We start from the raw sequence: 15281 nt of genomic DNA on the forward strand, positions 1-15281 counted from the left end.
TTACAATGATTTACCTTTCTTAGCGGGCCGAATCGGAGACTCTAAAAAACATATGAAGAATTAAAAGATAAGAACTCTCAATGCCTTTAGATTAGGTAGATTACACCTTTGAAATCTCACAAACTCTCCAAGGAATGGATACAAATGTAATGCCTATGGAGATCCTCTTGAAATAATGTAAAAATACAAGTTTAAAGAGGTTTAACCTTTCATGTAAAAGTTTAAGTTCAAGAAGATAGGATTTGATCTTACAAAAGGTTATTTAGAAAGGTTTAGATAGTGTGTATATATAGCCCACAAGGAAATATGATTTTTTTGGGAGAAATCGAAAATACACGGTTGAAAAAGTCAACCTGCGCAAGCTCCAATGGCTCTATTTCCAATTCGCGGTGGTCAACCGAGGCACGACGGTCACCCGCCCTTATCGGACTCTCTATTTGAAATTCAAATTACATAACGGCACGGTTGACCGGCCCTATGGAGGTCGCCCGGCGAAGGCAATCTGTTTGAATAAAAATTCGGTTCAAAAACACTATCGCGATCGACCGGACCCATGGTAGTCGTCCGCTAAGCCCAACCTGGATGTTTTCTGGATTTTCAGAAAACAAATCCGCGGTCGCCCGGCTCACCCTGGTCGACCGGCCCGATAAATTTCGAGATGCCTTGGAATTCCAGGTAGCATCCCGCGGTCGCTCGTCATAGCCCGGTCGACTTGCCCTGAGTAAAATTCCATTTTTTACTTTAAAATCCAGGGGCTTTGGGCTTTGGTCTTTGGGCTTAAGTCCTAGGTTTTCAAACACACACATTTAGGTGTGTGTATGGTTTTCAAAGATATAAAAACTTAGGTATGAAAACTATTTGAAAACCTATTGAAAGTGCATTTAAACATAAAATCAGGAGGACTCTAAACTACATTATAAAGTGTATACCATTGAGTCTTCTTGGAATGTCTTTGCTCTTTGCACTTCCTTGGACTTCTTTTGCTTGAGTGAACATCTTGAATTTTGTCTTGGCTCCTGTGACTTCCTCCAATCTTCAATGCATGTTGGAAGGTCCATGAGGTATCACCAATGGCTTGTTCAACTCCAAGCTTCTTCTCGACACTTGCTAGGTAGCTTGAGGGATCTTTATCTTGAGCTTCTTAACTTGATCATCTCCAAATGGAGATGACCCCGATATAGGTGCAAGCTCTTTGATCATGCATGAGTGTTTCCACAAGCCATGTGTTGAGATGAGTTGTGTAATGGCGATTATGATATGAAATTCCTGTATATGACACAACACCTCAAAGCAACACATTAGTCCATAAAAGCTAATCAATTTGGTCTTCTAGCATCAAAACAAGAAGGTAAGGTGAATGATTAACCCATGGGAACCCTTGGGCTTACATTCTCCCCCTTTTTATTGATGACAAACAAATTGATTAGGGAGGATGGAGATATCAAACAATTAGATGAGTATGCATGATATGATATACATAATAGAGCATAGCTCCCCCTCACTATATGCACAAAAATAATTAATGACTACAAAGCATACGGAGCATATACAATTGGACTACCTAATCAATTCTCAAAAATCTCCCCCTTTTGGCAACAACAAAAAGGTAGGGATCTACAAGTGAAAGTGCAAGTAGGGTGTCAAGATGAAAAATAGCTTGTCTAAGCTATGTGCCTTGTATATGATATACAATTTAAGCTCTAGTAATGCTTATCAAAGAGAAAATAAAAGTGAAATGCATGATAAGCCATATATTTATTTATTTATTTAATTTTAGTCAAATGATTTGCAAGTTAAGCCCAAGAATAGAGGCAATAAACCATATGAACATATTACACCGATTTATATAAGTGTGAATATATAACTATTTAGCTCACCTCCTATGAATTTGTCATTGCCCTAGGTGAAACCTATGTTGTAGGGCATGACATGGCAAAATGATTTGAATACTTGGGCTTCATTTGCAACTTTTTGAAGCAGATAAATATCTACCTGAGCAAGGATATGCTCAGATTTACGACCTAACATTTTAAGTTCACAAGTTGCATTATGTAGGGGTTTTCTTGTCATAGGGCAGACAAGTCTCTTCCTGAGCATGAACATGCTCAGAACTATAAAATAACTTTTGAGTTTAAGTTGTTTGGCTCTAAGTAATTATACATTTGCAAGTGAAAGCTCCCCCTGACTATGTGCATCTAGTCTAAACGTAAAAGATCCAAGCACATAGGCCCAGTGATTTGAACATAATCACTTTTAAACCACTCAGTAGATGCTCCATTCACAATTTAATAATCACAATTTGAATGTGAATGGATGATTATTAGACAAAACACAATAATAAAGAATAGAGCATGATCTAATAACCACATGGATACGGAAGATTGGGAAACACAGGAGAACATATCCATGGCAAAAAGAAAGATCATGTGTGTGTGTGTGTCTATATATATATATATATATATATATATATATTGATAAGACAAGATAAGGATTTATATACATGAATACTAGATGTGGGGCAATCAAACATGTGGGCACATCACAAGGGCCCATATAAACATGAATACAAAATCATATAGCTCTCCCCATTTCTATTTGTTAGTGGCCATAGATAAAGCCTATGTGATAGGGCATAACAGGGTAGATTGGTACAAAAAGGTGAATGAGTTGAATGCTTGGGTTATATTGCATGACTTCTGGGATATAAGATATTAATATCCAAACAAGACATGCCACCCCTAACTATGTGCATCTATTCTAACGGTAATAGCAAGGCACATAGAACTTATGATCAGAATGTAATCACCTTTAACCAATCAATCATAGCTCCATTCACAAGATAATTACAATTTTAATATGAATGGATGATTATTTGACAATCACTTTATCAATAGAATGATAAAGAATAGAACACAGTCCAATAATCACATGGATGTATAATAATGAATCAACTGGGAAGAGCACATCCATGGCAATCAACAGATCATCTATATATATATACGTATAAGGCAAGATGTGCCACCATATACATGAAAGGAGATGAAAGAGACACACCCTCTTCACATCTTACCACAATATCAGAGATTGACAGGTGGGTGTGAGACATGTACTCATCACCACTACAATAGATGTAGTCATATAATCTCTGAAACATGAACCAAAATGAGAAACATAACGCACAAGGCCTCTCTGGCCACCATCCATAATATTCAAAAGCCCATCTGGGGCAACATCCACATAGTCATAAGCCCATTCTGGGCATGCCAATCAAATATAAAGCCCACATCGGGCATACAACATCATCCATGAGAAATTAGAAAAATAGTCCAAAAAGGCCCATAATGGACGAAAGATGATATCAAAAAGATTATAATAATGCAGCTCCAAAATTAAGACCGAAAAGTGCAAAAGTTTTTCTTCCCAGCCGGACGAGGTAATGAGAAGTAAAGAGGTATTCCTTCTCCGAGGAGCAAAAAGAAGAAGGCTTTTCATTCTCAAGCGGAGGAGCTGGACGTTCATCCCCTTTTTTGACGGTTGTATCGGATGATAAAATTAGAACTATCTGTTTCACTTTTTGTTACAGGTTCGTCATCCTCATCGTCATCATCCTCTTCTCCTGCTTCTTCTCTTTCCATTTTTTGTTGAGCGAGTTCCCTTCTCTTTTGTTCTTCTTCCTTAGAATCTTTAGTTTCTTCGTCTTCATCATCTTCTTCTTCGTCATTTTCATCACTTTCTGATTTTTCATTATTTTCTGTTTCTCCTTTTCTTTCAGGTTCTTCGTTCTCCGAGGTAGACATTTTGGTTTCTAGGATTTTGAGAGAGATGAGAGAAATCGAGGTGAAAGATTAGGAATTAGGTGAAGGATGATGGAGGATGGAAGAAGAGTATGGAAACAAAAGAAAACAAAAGATTTGTGGGAGATATGAGGAGAAATGTGGAGAGAATGAGCATGGGGAGAAACTAAAAAGAGGAAGAGAAAATGTGAAATGAAGGAAGGGAAATTGATTAAACTTACTCAATACCATTAATCTTGATGATCTTCAACCAAAAATGGTTTAGGAGCAAGAAGGGAAGAAAACCCTAGGAGAAGAAATGAGCGGCGGAAGTTAGAAATGACTCGTGGTCGCCCTTTAAAACGCAGTTTTCGACCGTCGCGGTCGACAGGGCTATCGCGGTCGCCTGCTGCGACCCGCCTGACTCTTTTTATTTTTCCCATCTCGACTACCCACGGTCGACCGGGTTCACACGGTTCCCCGCCGTGACTAACCTGTTTCTATTTATTTTTCTCCTATTTGCCTACCGCGGTCGCCCTCCGAGGTTCGGTCGACCGCCACATCTCTGTTTCCAATTTCTTAATATTTTTCAAGGGATTTTGTGGACAATTCGATTTTCTTCTATTTTTCTCGCATCTATGGGATTCTAATGAACATGTAAACTTGATCCTTAGGCTATGTGAGGGGGCATCTAAAAATTCATTTCTATTTTTCTAATATTAATGCTCAAGTGGATGATTGGACATATGTTTTCATGAAGTTCTTTGTGGATGTGCGTTTGATGTATTTTGCTAGATACAAAATATGATACATGTTTGATCTATGTCTAGCAAGGTTTGACGTGTTAGCTCTTCTAGTTGTGAATGCTAAGTGTATATGTGTGTCCTTGCACTTAGATGGATTTTTCTAAAAGATTCTCAATAAAGCACAACATATAGTCTAATGAGAATATAAAAGTGATTTATTTTTAGACTATAGTATGGGAATGATGTGATCATTAAGTACATAAGAGCAATGATACAACCTTTAATAATCAAGTACAAGTATATGTATCAAAGTTCATGGATTGAAATGATATATCATTAAAGAACATGTGATCTAGATACATTAAATGCAATATTGAAATAGTATCTAGAGAATTTATATGATATAGCAATTGAAGCACAACTCCATATATCAATAATTTTAAACAATGAGTTGAGTGGGGGATTTTGGAACCCAAATCACTTTGGTTCCTTCCAAGTTTGTTTGTGGGAGTGTCTTTTCTTAACCAAACAAACTTGTTTGATTTCACAAATCTAAGCGTAGGCTTAGATTTGTGATGCCCTAATCTACCACAATATGAAAATGAATAAGCAAGGGTAGATGAAGAGCAACTAGAACCACAAGAATAAATATGCGAACATATATGTTTATCTTTATCTTCTTGTAATCTTTGGTTCTTTAATGAGAGTTCTTTATTAGCTAGTTTAATCTCATTTAATTGACTTTCAAAGCAATTTGTTTGTTGAGATAAATTAGCTTTTAATTTTTCTTCATTTTCACAAATAAGTGTGTATTTTTCATTTAAATCCTTGTTTGTGTTTGCAAGGCTTTCCTTTTCTTTTCCAAGGATATTGCATTGTTTAATAAGTCATCATTTTTATTTATCAAAATTTTGCTCAAATGACTTAATTTTTCATTTCTTTTTGAACTTTCATTAACTTCTGATTTCAAATTTTCAATTTGCTTTTCTAAATCGGAAATTGAATGTTTGAAAGAATTTTCCTTTGCAAAATATTTTTGTACAGTCTCTTTTTGTTCAAAAGTAACATTTTTATCATTTGAAGAGCGACTATCATTTTTCTCTTAAAAGTTTTCAAGATTAGTCCAAATATCTTTTGCATTTGTACATGATGAAATTTTATCAAAAGCATTGGGACATAGTCCACAACAGACTATAATAATAGCTTTTGAATTTAATAAAAATAATTTTGCATTATTTTAGTGCATTTCCTTGGTATAGAAAATCCCCTTTCAATGACATCTAAAATGTCAAAGTCTATGAATTTGAGATAAGCAAACATGTTTACTTTCCAAGCCCTATAGTTCCATTAAAGAATGGAGGAATTATAGCGGATTGTCCTAACTCAAAATCCATTTGGATTGTCACGGATCTTTATCTCTTGTAGATTTTGAATTTAAAAATCTCTTTAAGAGCCTAAGCTCTGATACCAAATGAAATACGGGTGTGACAACCCAAGACGGGGGGGGGGGGGGGGGGGGCTGAATTGATCAATTAAAAATTTTGGGCTTAATTAAATGGATTATTTAAATCAAGTTATTAATTAAGTATATATGGTCTAACCCTTGTTCAAATATTCAATATGATGGAAGCTAGGGTTTAGATCCTACTTTAACATACATTCACTAAGCCTTGTTAAGTTAAAATATATACACAAATAGGGTTAGAGATTACCAATCACCAATGTGCAAGAGAAGAAGGAGAAGAGAGGCAACCACAAGGAACACACAATTTATAGTGGTTCGGTCTATCACAAGACCTACTCTACTCTTCCAAGTTTACCTCCTTGGGATTTTCACTAAAACATAAGATTCTTCAACGGGCGAATCTCAAAGCCATACACCAACTTCTCCTTCAAAGAGATCACACCCTTTCTCCACGAAGCCTTGCGATGGCGCACTCCCTCTTACAATGATTCACCTTTCTTAGAGGGCCGAATCAGACCTTAAAAAACAAATGAAAAATTAAAAGATAATAAAAGATAAGAACTCTCAATGCCTCTAGATTAGGCGGATTATACCTTTGAAATCTCACAAACTTTCCAAGGAATGGATACAAATGTAAAGCCTATGGAGATCCTCTTGAAATAATGTAAAAATACAAGTTCAAAGAGGTTTAACCTTTCATGTAAAAGTTTAAGTTCAAGAAGATAGGATTTGATCTTGCAAAAGGTTATTTAGAAAGGTTTAAATAGTGTGTATATATAGCCCACAAGGAAATATGACCGTTTGAGGGTAAAACCGTAAAATACAGGGTTGAAAAAGTCAACTTGCGCCGCAAGCTCCAACGACTCTATTTCCAGTTCGCGGCGGTCGACCGAGGCACGGCGATCGCCCACCCTTATCGGGCTCTCTATTTGAAATTCAAATTTCATACCGGCGCGGTCGACCGGCCCTATGGAGGTCGCCCGGCGAAGGCAATCTGTTTGAATAAAAATTCGGTTTAAAAACACTATCGCGGTCGACCGGACCCATGGTGGTCGTCCGCCAAGCTCAACCTGGTTGTTTTCTAGATTTCCAGAAAACAAATCCGCAGTCGCCCGGCTCACCCTGGTTGACCGGCCAGATAAATTTCGAGATGCCCTGGAATTCCAGGTAGCATCCCGCGATCGCCCGGCATAGCCCGGTCGACTGGCCCTGAGTAAAATTCCATTTTTAACTTTAAAATCCAGGGGCTTTGGGCTTAAGTCCTAGGTTTTCAAACACTTATTTGGGTGTGTATGGTTTTCAAAAATATAAAAACTTAGGTATGAAAACCATTTGAAAACCTATTAAAAGTGCATTTAAACATAAAATCAAGAGGACTCCAAATTACATTCTAAAGTGTATACCATTCAGTCTTCTTAGAATGTCTTTTCTCTTTGCAGTTCCTTAGACTTCTTTTGCTTGAGTGAACATCTTGAATTTTGTCTTGGCTCTTGTGACTTCCTCCAATCTTCAATGCATGTTAGAAGGTGCATGAGGTATCACCAATGGCTTGTTCAACCCCAAGCTTCTTCTTGACACTTGCTAGGTAGCTTGAGAGATCTTTATCTTGAGCTTCTTAACTTGATCATCTCCAAATGGTGATGACTCCGATGTAGGTGCAAGCTCTTTGATCATGCATGAGTGTATCCACAAGCCATGTGTTGAGATGAGTTGTGTAATAGCGATTATGACATGAAGTTCCTGTATATGACACCACCTCAAAGCAACACATTAGTCCATAAAAGCTCATCAATTTGGTTTGCTAGCATCAAAACAAGAAGGTAAGGTGAATGATTAACCCATGGGAACCCTTGGGCTTACATAGGTGCACATGGGTTCAATCATTCACCTTACCTTCTTATTTTGATGCTAGCAAACACAAATTGATTAGCATTGACAGACTAATGTGTTGCTTTGAGATGTTGTGTTGTATACAAAACTTTCATGTCATAATCGCCATTACATAACTCTTCACAATACATGACTTGTGGATCAAGGATCAAAGGAACCAAGAGCTTGCACCTACAGTGAAGACATCCTCATTTGAAGATGTTCAAGTAAAGAAGTTCATCATGAAGAAGATCCCACAAGTTCCCTAAGCAAGTGTCAAGAAGAGGCTTGGTGTTGAACAAGTCATTGGTGACACCTCATGCACCTCACAACATGTAGTGGAGATTGAAGGATGTCACAAGAGCCAAGACAAAGTCAAAATGTTCACTCAAGCCGAAGAAGTCCAAGAAAGTGCAAAGGAGCCAAGACATTCCAAGAAGACTCAAGGTTCTTATTTTTAGAATGTATTTGGAGTCCTCTTGATTTTATATAAAATACACCTTCAAAAGGTTTTCAAAATGATTTTTATACTTAACATTTTACATCTTTGAAAACCATCAACAAATCAAAAAATGTGTTTGAAAACCTTGGACTAAAGCTTAAAGACCATAGCCCAAAAGCTCCTGGATTTTAAAGTTAAAATGGAATTTTACTCAGGGCCGGTCGACCGGGCTAGGCCGTGCGACCGCGGGATGGAACCTGGAAATCTAAGCCATCTCGAATTCTATCGGGCCGGTCGACCGGGGCAAGCCGGGCAATTGCGGATACGTTTCTGTTTCAAACAGAAAAAATCCAGTATGGTGTGGGCGGTTGACCTCCATTGGTCCGGTCAACCGCGATAATTTAATTCAAATAGTAAGCCCTCGTCGGGCAACCGCCATTGGGCGGTCGACCGCGCCGGTATGAATTTTGAATTTCAAAAGAAGAGCCCGATGAGGGCGACGACTAGGAAATAGATCCGTTGGGGCTTTCGAAGGTTTACTTTTTCAACCCTCTAAATTACAGTTTTACCCCCAAGCGGTCATATTTCCTTGTGGGCTATATACACTATCAAAAACCTTTCTACACAACCTTTGGCAAGATCAAATCCCATCTTCTTGAACCTAAACTTTTATATGAAAGGTTAAACCTCTTTGAACTTGTAATTTTACATTCTATCAAGAGGATCTCCACAGGCTTTACATTTGTATATATTCCTTGGAGAGTTTGTGAGCTTTAAATGTTGTAATCAGCCTATCAAGAGGCATTAGGAGTTTCTTTCTTTTTATTTCTTCAATATATGTTTGAGGGTCTTCGATTTGGCTCGGAAAGAAAGGTAAATCAATTGTACGAGGAAGGTGTTCTCGGAAAGGCTTCGTGCAAAAAATGGTGTGATCCCTTTGAAGGAGTTGGTGTTAGGCTTTGAGATTCGCCCTTTGAAGAATCTTATTGGTTAGTGAAGAATCCCAAGGAGGAAAACTTGAAAGAGTGGAGTAGGTCAAGTTGTGACCGAACCACTGTAAATCTTGTGCCTTGTGGATGCTTTCTTCTTCTCCTTCTCATTTGCACATTGTGGTGATTGGTAATCTCTAACCCAACTTATGTCTATGTTTTAATTGAACAAGGGTTAGTGAATGCATATTTAAAGTAACATCCAAACCCTAGCTCTTAATATCCTTATTGATTGATCAAGGGTTAAACTTGTTAAGGCTTAATGTGTAAATTGATTTTAGTAATTCAATTAATTAAGCCCCAAATTTTGAAGTAGCCAATTCAGCCCCCCCTCTTGGGTTGTCACCTTGTATTTTATATACACTATCCAAACCTTTCTTAAACATCTTTTTGCATTATCTTGAACATCCAAAAGATCAAAATCAAAGTGTTTTAGTGTCTCTCTCATCTCTAAGCAAAGAAGTGGAATCAGGCTTATATTTGTACATCTTTCTTCCATCTTGTGTAACCCTCTTGAAGGGATTTTTGTTTTCTTTCTTCAAGATCATTTTATATTTGGCGAGTGCAAAGGAACGCGTAGCCATCCCAAGAGCGAGTGTTGGAGACGCTTAGATTTCTTCGGTTCGTGGCAAGTCTTGCGAGGCGGAGCCGAATAATCTTTGTAATTGGGTTGTTTCCCCTCCATTAAAGGAATCCGTAGTGAAATCACCAAGAAGGCTTGGTGGAGTGGAGTACGTCTTTGGTAGTGACCGAACCACTATAAATCTCGGGTGCACTCTTTCTATCTCTTTGTGGTTTATTTTCATTTGTGTGCTTAAAGATTTCATTCCTTTGTTTTTAGCTTTCACAATGATTTTTGGCAAAAGTTTTTGAAACCAAATTCACCCCCCCTCTTGGGTTGCCATCACCCTTGGGATTTCATCAACTCAAACTTAGCTATGTGGAGCTGTTCTGGTGTGATATTATGTACTTGTTTATAATATATTTTAAACTGTAGGCCCTACATGGCCAAATTGGCACTTACTCTGCATTCTTTTACCTGTCTGCAGCCAATACTACAAGGATGCATAACTAGTATGGCATGTGCACGCACATGTCCAAATCTGGTATTTTATTATAGTACACAGAAGTAAGAATTTAGTGGGTTCTCATTTTAAATCTTGTAAAGGGATTAGCATTCATAATGTTTCTTTTATATATTTATTAAAAAACCTTGGGATGTTTTTAAAGAGTTGTAAATGGACTTTTGGTGGTCCCTTACTTATTTTCAAGTTGTAGGGGTAATTTGAGGATCAGTTTAAATGGTTGCTCAAAATTCCATGAATTTTACAATATCTTTGGGAATTCTGTGGTTGGGACTGGGGCCAATGCTGGATTTAGAGTATTTTTGTTGAGTATATGTAGCTTTACGGCAGATTTTTTTGGAGTTAATGAAGGGTTGTGGATTTTCTTTCTCTTTGGATGTTTCCTCAAAAATCTCTTGTGCATTATTGTTACTAGGTTGAATATATTCTGACGCTACGTCTAACTGGTGATATGATGCTACGATATCAATGTCTCTTTTTCTTGGGTTAAACACTTTTAGAATTAGATTACATTAGTATTTGGATTTTTTTAATGGTGAAGCCTTAGTAAGGACACAAAAGGAAGGGATTTGCAATCGGATTGAACAGATTACTGATGGAAATTCCTAATGTTGTTTTAATTTTGGTTGTGTTTTTTTTAACTGGAATTTTCACATAATTTGGTAGTTGTGCAGATTAATTTCCTGTACTAGTTTTCCATGCATGGACTGTGAGTCTGTGACTGCAAGGTTGCTCAGAAGCTTTTCTTTCATCTCATCTACTTTATCTTGATTCTTCATTTACAATTCATGTATAATTTATTCTCAAAATTTGCTGGTTTTGTGTGACTAATATGCCGGATTTTTTAACTGGAAATTTTCACATAAGTTGGTATCTGAGCAGATTAATTTCCTGTACTAGTTTTCCATCCATGAACTGTGAGTCTGTGACTGCAAGGCTACTTAGAAACTTATCTTTCATCTCACCTACTTTATTATGATTCTTCATTTACAATTCATGTATAATTTATTCTCAAAATTTTCTGATTTTGTGTTGTTAAAAGATTAAATAATGCCATCTCCAACGGCTTAAGCTTTTGGAGTAACTGGTTGTTTCACATGTGTGAATAATATGTTAGAAACAGATGCATTCTTATAAAGTTCATAAAGTCTTGAATTCATTGTCTATCCGATTTTCTTGTCTTCTAATTTACTTGGTCTCCATTTATTGTTTCATTTAACATTTCTGGAGAATCTAATCTTTAAATTCTTTTGCAGCAGAGAAGCGAGTTCAAGTAAACCTAATAATGGGTGGAAACCCTCACAAAGACCTGGTAAAATTTGAGTTTGGACATTGCCTTACAGTGGGTTGTGATTTGTTGAACAAAACCTCAGACTGTGTTACCAGTTTGTTATTTCTTGCATGGCATTTGTAATTTTACTTGGATTTTTTTTTATATATTCTTCTGGACAGAGCTTGTTAACGACGAATTTGGGCAACGGCAAAATAAACCTCGCAGGTAAGTCCAAATTCTTGACTGAGTTTAAAATTCAAGATGGGTATTTGAACATCTGATTTGCACTTCTTCTGTTGCTCCTAACTGCATGCACTCATTACTTCTTTATTTGCTGAATGGAGTGAGCTTCTTTTGCAGATACTCGGAGATGAGCTTTAGCCAGTGAAGTACATACATAAAGATTGGGTGTATTTTAATAAGCAGCTAAAGGTTGGTTCTCTGTCTGTCTATCAAATTTGCAGTTATTTTTACTTTCATTTTCTATTTTCTCAGTATCTTAATGTTGAATGTGGCAGGCACTACTCCCCTGATCCTTTGTGATCTCCAGCTTTTGATCTGGGGCACTTTGGGCAGCTTAATGTCCCAATATATGCTATGTAAGTGTTCTGTTTTACAGCTTCTATGGACTTGTGATATGTTAATGTGCTATCTAGAGTCAGTTGAAAAAAATTGAATTCTACATTTATAGTGCATCACTGTGAGCTTATCATGCTTCACATTTTAAACTTCTTTATAGGTAGAGAAGTGGGTGGTGGAAATGGGATTTTCTCGCATATGTGTGGCTATTGCTATCTCTGTTTCATCCTGTTAGGAATATGGTAAACCTGCCTAAAGTCTGGTGGATTTAGCTAGTTCCTAAACAAGCAGTAGGTGGTTCTTCTCGTTATTGTTTGTGTTCTAGGGCTGGCAGGAATAATTTATGCTTTTAATTTTCTCATTTTACTCTTGCCATATTCTAGCAAACTAATAATTGTTGATAAGCATGGTCATTGAATATTTATATGCACTTTTGGAATTATTCATTCCAATGACTCGGAGGCTACTGTCGTGTTTTGAAACTTGGAAGTATTGCCTTCTATGTTGGTAGTCTTAATTTGTTTAAGCTTATGTTCAAGTGAAGGATGTCTTAATTTGTGGTTGTAATATATGCTTATTTCATCTTAAGGTTTTGGTTGAGCGTCTGAAAGACTTAGAGCTATGCGGAGTGAGGACAGAACCGCTTCTTGACCTGTTTGAGCTGGGGCATGTCTATTTTCGTAATGTAGATTCGAACTGAATGCCATCCTTGGAATTCTCAGTTTCTATTTTAGTATGTAATAGATGAAACAAAACTGTATAGTAAGAGTTCTCTTTTAGTATGAGATTTCTGTAAATAATCCATATAATCCTTACTGTAACCAATGGAACCGTTGATCTAATCAAGATTATTGCTTTGTTACCTCAAGAAGGCGCTGTTGGCGTGGGAAATAGGGATCTATAGCTAATGTGTTCGACATTAGTGTGACCTTTCAGTCAATTTTACTTGATATGTTGAATGTTAGCTACTTTAAGCATACTAATAATTGTGATTGTGTTCGCTTAATCTGTGAAAGCTTGTTATTGTTTATTATTGCATAGTTGTGGAAATGTAAGTTAATGAACTAGGACAATTAGTTAATTTAATGTGTAATTAACTGATGATCGTCCATATAGGATGGTCTGCTACTCGCACAACAAGACCAACCTCGTTGAGCGGGATGAGGCTGATCAAGCGTAGGTGATAAGCTGTCCTGATTCCTCAAGTGATCAAGATGAATGGATGCCTGTTAATATGGCAAGATGGGGTATCTGAGATGAGTCGGATGACCTGAGTCATCTAGGACTTATCCACCGCAGTAGAACGAATCTTGATTTAGACTGACTGGAAATACAAGTTACAAATATTACTTCTAGTATTTATTGTGTCGTGTTTATTTCTTTGCTAAGGCAACCATTTGACTTTAATTTCTGTTATAGTGAAGGGACATGAAATATCACTTGGTGGAGACCACCTAAGTTGTGGAGCTAGAGGCAGAGAAGGGGAGACAGAGTTCACAGTCTTTGAAGTACAGCTCTATATGTCCCTTAAACCAATTGATGAGGTTCTCATTAGGGCAACCATTATGTTGGCCCCATCATACTTGCTCGATAATAATCATAAAAAATATAAAAAGCAACATAAATATAAGCTTAAGCTACCATTTTTCTTACTCCCCCTCAAGTTGGAGTGCAAATATCATTCATGACCGGTCCAGACCAAATTATTCCAAATTGAGTACGGCAAAATGCCCTCGTAAATATGTTTGCCAGCTGATCTTTAGAGCTCACACTGAGATGGTGGATTTCTATTCCAAAGTAGTAGGGGAATAGTGTGCAAATTGTACATGGAAAAGACATGATTAGGTGGAGTGGAGTAGTTTGGATTATTTGCTTGAAAGAATGGGGTTTGGTGCAAAATGAAGGTTGTGGATGAAGAATTGCATATCATCAGCATGATTTTCGATTCTCATAAATGGACCCCCAAAAGGTGTAATCCCAAGGATTCCCATGGGTTAATTATTCATCTTCCCTTCTTGTTTTGATGCTAGCAAAACAAATTGATTAGCATTTATGGACTGATGTGTTGCTTTGAGATGTTGTGTTGTATGTATAGGAATTTCATGTCATAATCGCCATTACACAACTCTTCACAACACATGACTTGTGGATCAAGGATCAAAGGAACCAAGAGCTTGTACCTACATTGGAGTCATCCTCATTTGAAGATGCTCAAGTAAAGAAGCTCATCATGAAGATCCCACAAGTTCCTAAGCAAGTGTCAAGAAGGAGCTTGGAGTTGAACATATCATTGGTGACACCTCATGCACCTCACTACATGCAGTGAAGATTTGTGGACAAGTCACAAGAGCCAAGACAAGGACAAGATGTTCACTCAAGCCGAAGAAGTCGAAGAAAGTGCAAAGGAGCCCAAGACATTCCAAGAAGACTCAAGGCTCTTATGTTTAGAATGTACTTGGAGTCCTCTTGATTTTATGTTTAAATGCACTTTCAAAAGGTTTTCAAATGGTTTTTATACTTAACATTTTACATCTTTGAAAACCATCAACACACCCAAAAATGTGTTTGAAAACCTTTGACTTAAGCCCAAAGACCATAACTCAAAAGCCCCTGGATTTTAAAGTTAAAATGGAATTTCACTAAGGGCCGGTCGACCAGGCTAGTCCGGGCGATCGCGGAATGGAACCTGGAAATCCAGGCTATCTCTAATTTTATCGGGCCGGTCATTCGGGTTAAGTCGGACGACTGCGGATGCGCTTTTGTTTCATACAGAACAATCTAATTTGGTTTAGGGCGGGCGACCTCCGTGGGTCGGTCGACTGTGATAGGTTTTTGTGCCAAATTTTTTGAGCAAACAGTAAGCCCTCGCCGGGCGACTGCCATGTGGAAGGTCGTCCGCGACGGTAAGAAATTTGAAAATAAAATAGGGTGCTCGATAGGGGCGGACGACCGCTGTAGCCCGGTCGACCGCCGCGGTCGAGCAAACTAGCCGTTGCGGCGTTTTCTGCTTGACTTTTTCAAGCCTATTATTTACAGTTTTACCCCAAACGGTCATATTTT

At 37.6% G+C, this 15281-nt stretch overlaps 2 protein-coding genes across 7 annotated transcripts in view; both read left to right on the forward strand.

The window, feature by feature from the left end:
* Positions 1-15281, forward strand: part of LOC143845753 (uncharacterized) — a 100332-nt gene that overhangs the window by 20951 nt on the left and 64100 nt on the right. The window lies entirely within an intron of this gene.
* LOC143845751 (protein MLN51 homolog) overlaps positions 1-15281 on the forward strand; it is a 55318-nt gene that overhangs the window by 12189 nt on the left and 27848 nt on the right. The window contains exons 7-12 of one of the 6 annotated variants that reach the window (XM_077354163.1): positions 11626-11681; positions 11822-11867; positions 12003-12074; positions 12161-12241; positions 12382-12511; positions 12811-13059. In XM_077354163.1, coding sequence (XP_077210278.1) covers positions 11626-11681; positions 11822-11867; positions 12003-12030 — 130 coding nt within the window. In that variant the 3' untranslated portion in view covers positions 12031-12074; positions 12161-12241; positions 12382-12511; positions 12811-13059. Of the gene's footprint in view, positions 1-11625; positions 11682-11821; positions 11868-12002; positions 12075-12160; positions 12242-12381; positions 12516-12810; positions 13060-15281 lie in introns of those variants that run through there. The other 5 variants (XM_077354166.1, XM_077354162.1, XM_077354161.1 and 2 more) reach the window with 5 other exon arrangements.

The sequence above is a fragment of the Tasmannia lanceolata genome, unplaced genomic scaffold (assembly GCF_043159265.1).
Source record: "Tasmannia lanceolata isolate RefF3 unplaced genomic scaffold, GAP_Taslan_0.1 ptg000015l, whole genome shotgun sequence".
Lineage (NCBI taxonomy): Eukaryota > Viridiplantae > Streptophyta > Magnoliopsida > Canellales > Winteraceae > Tasmannia > Tasmannia lanceolata.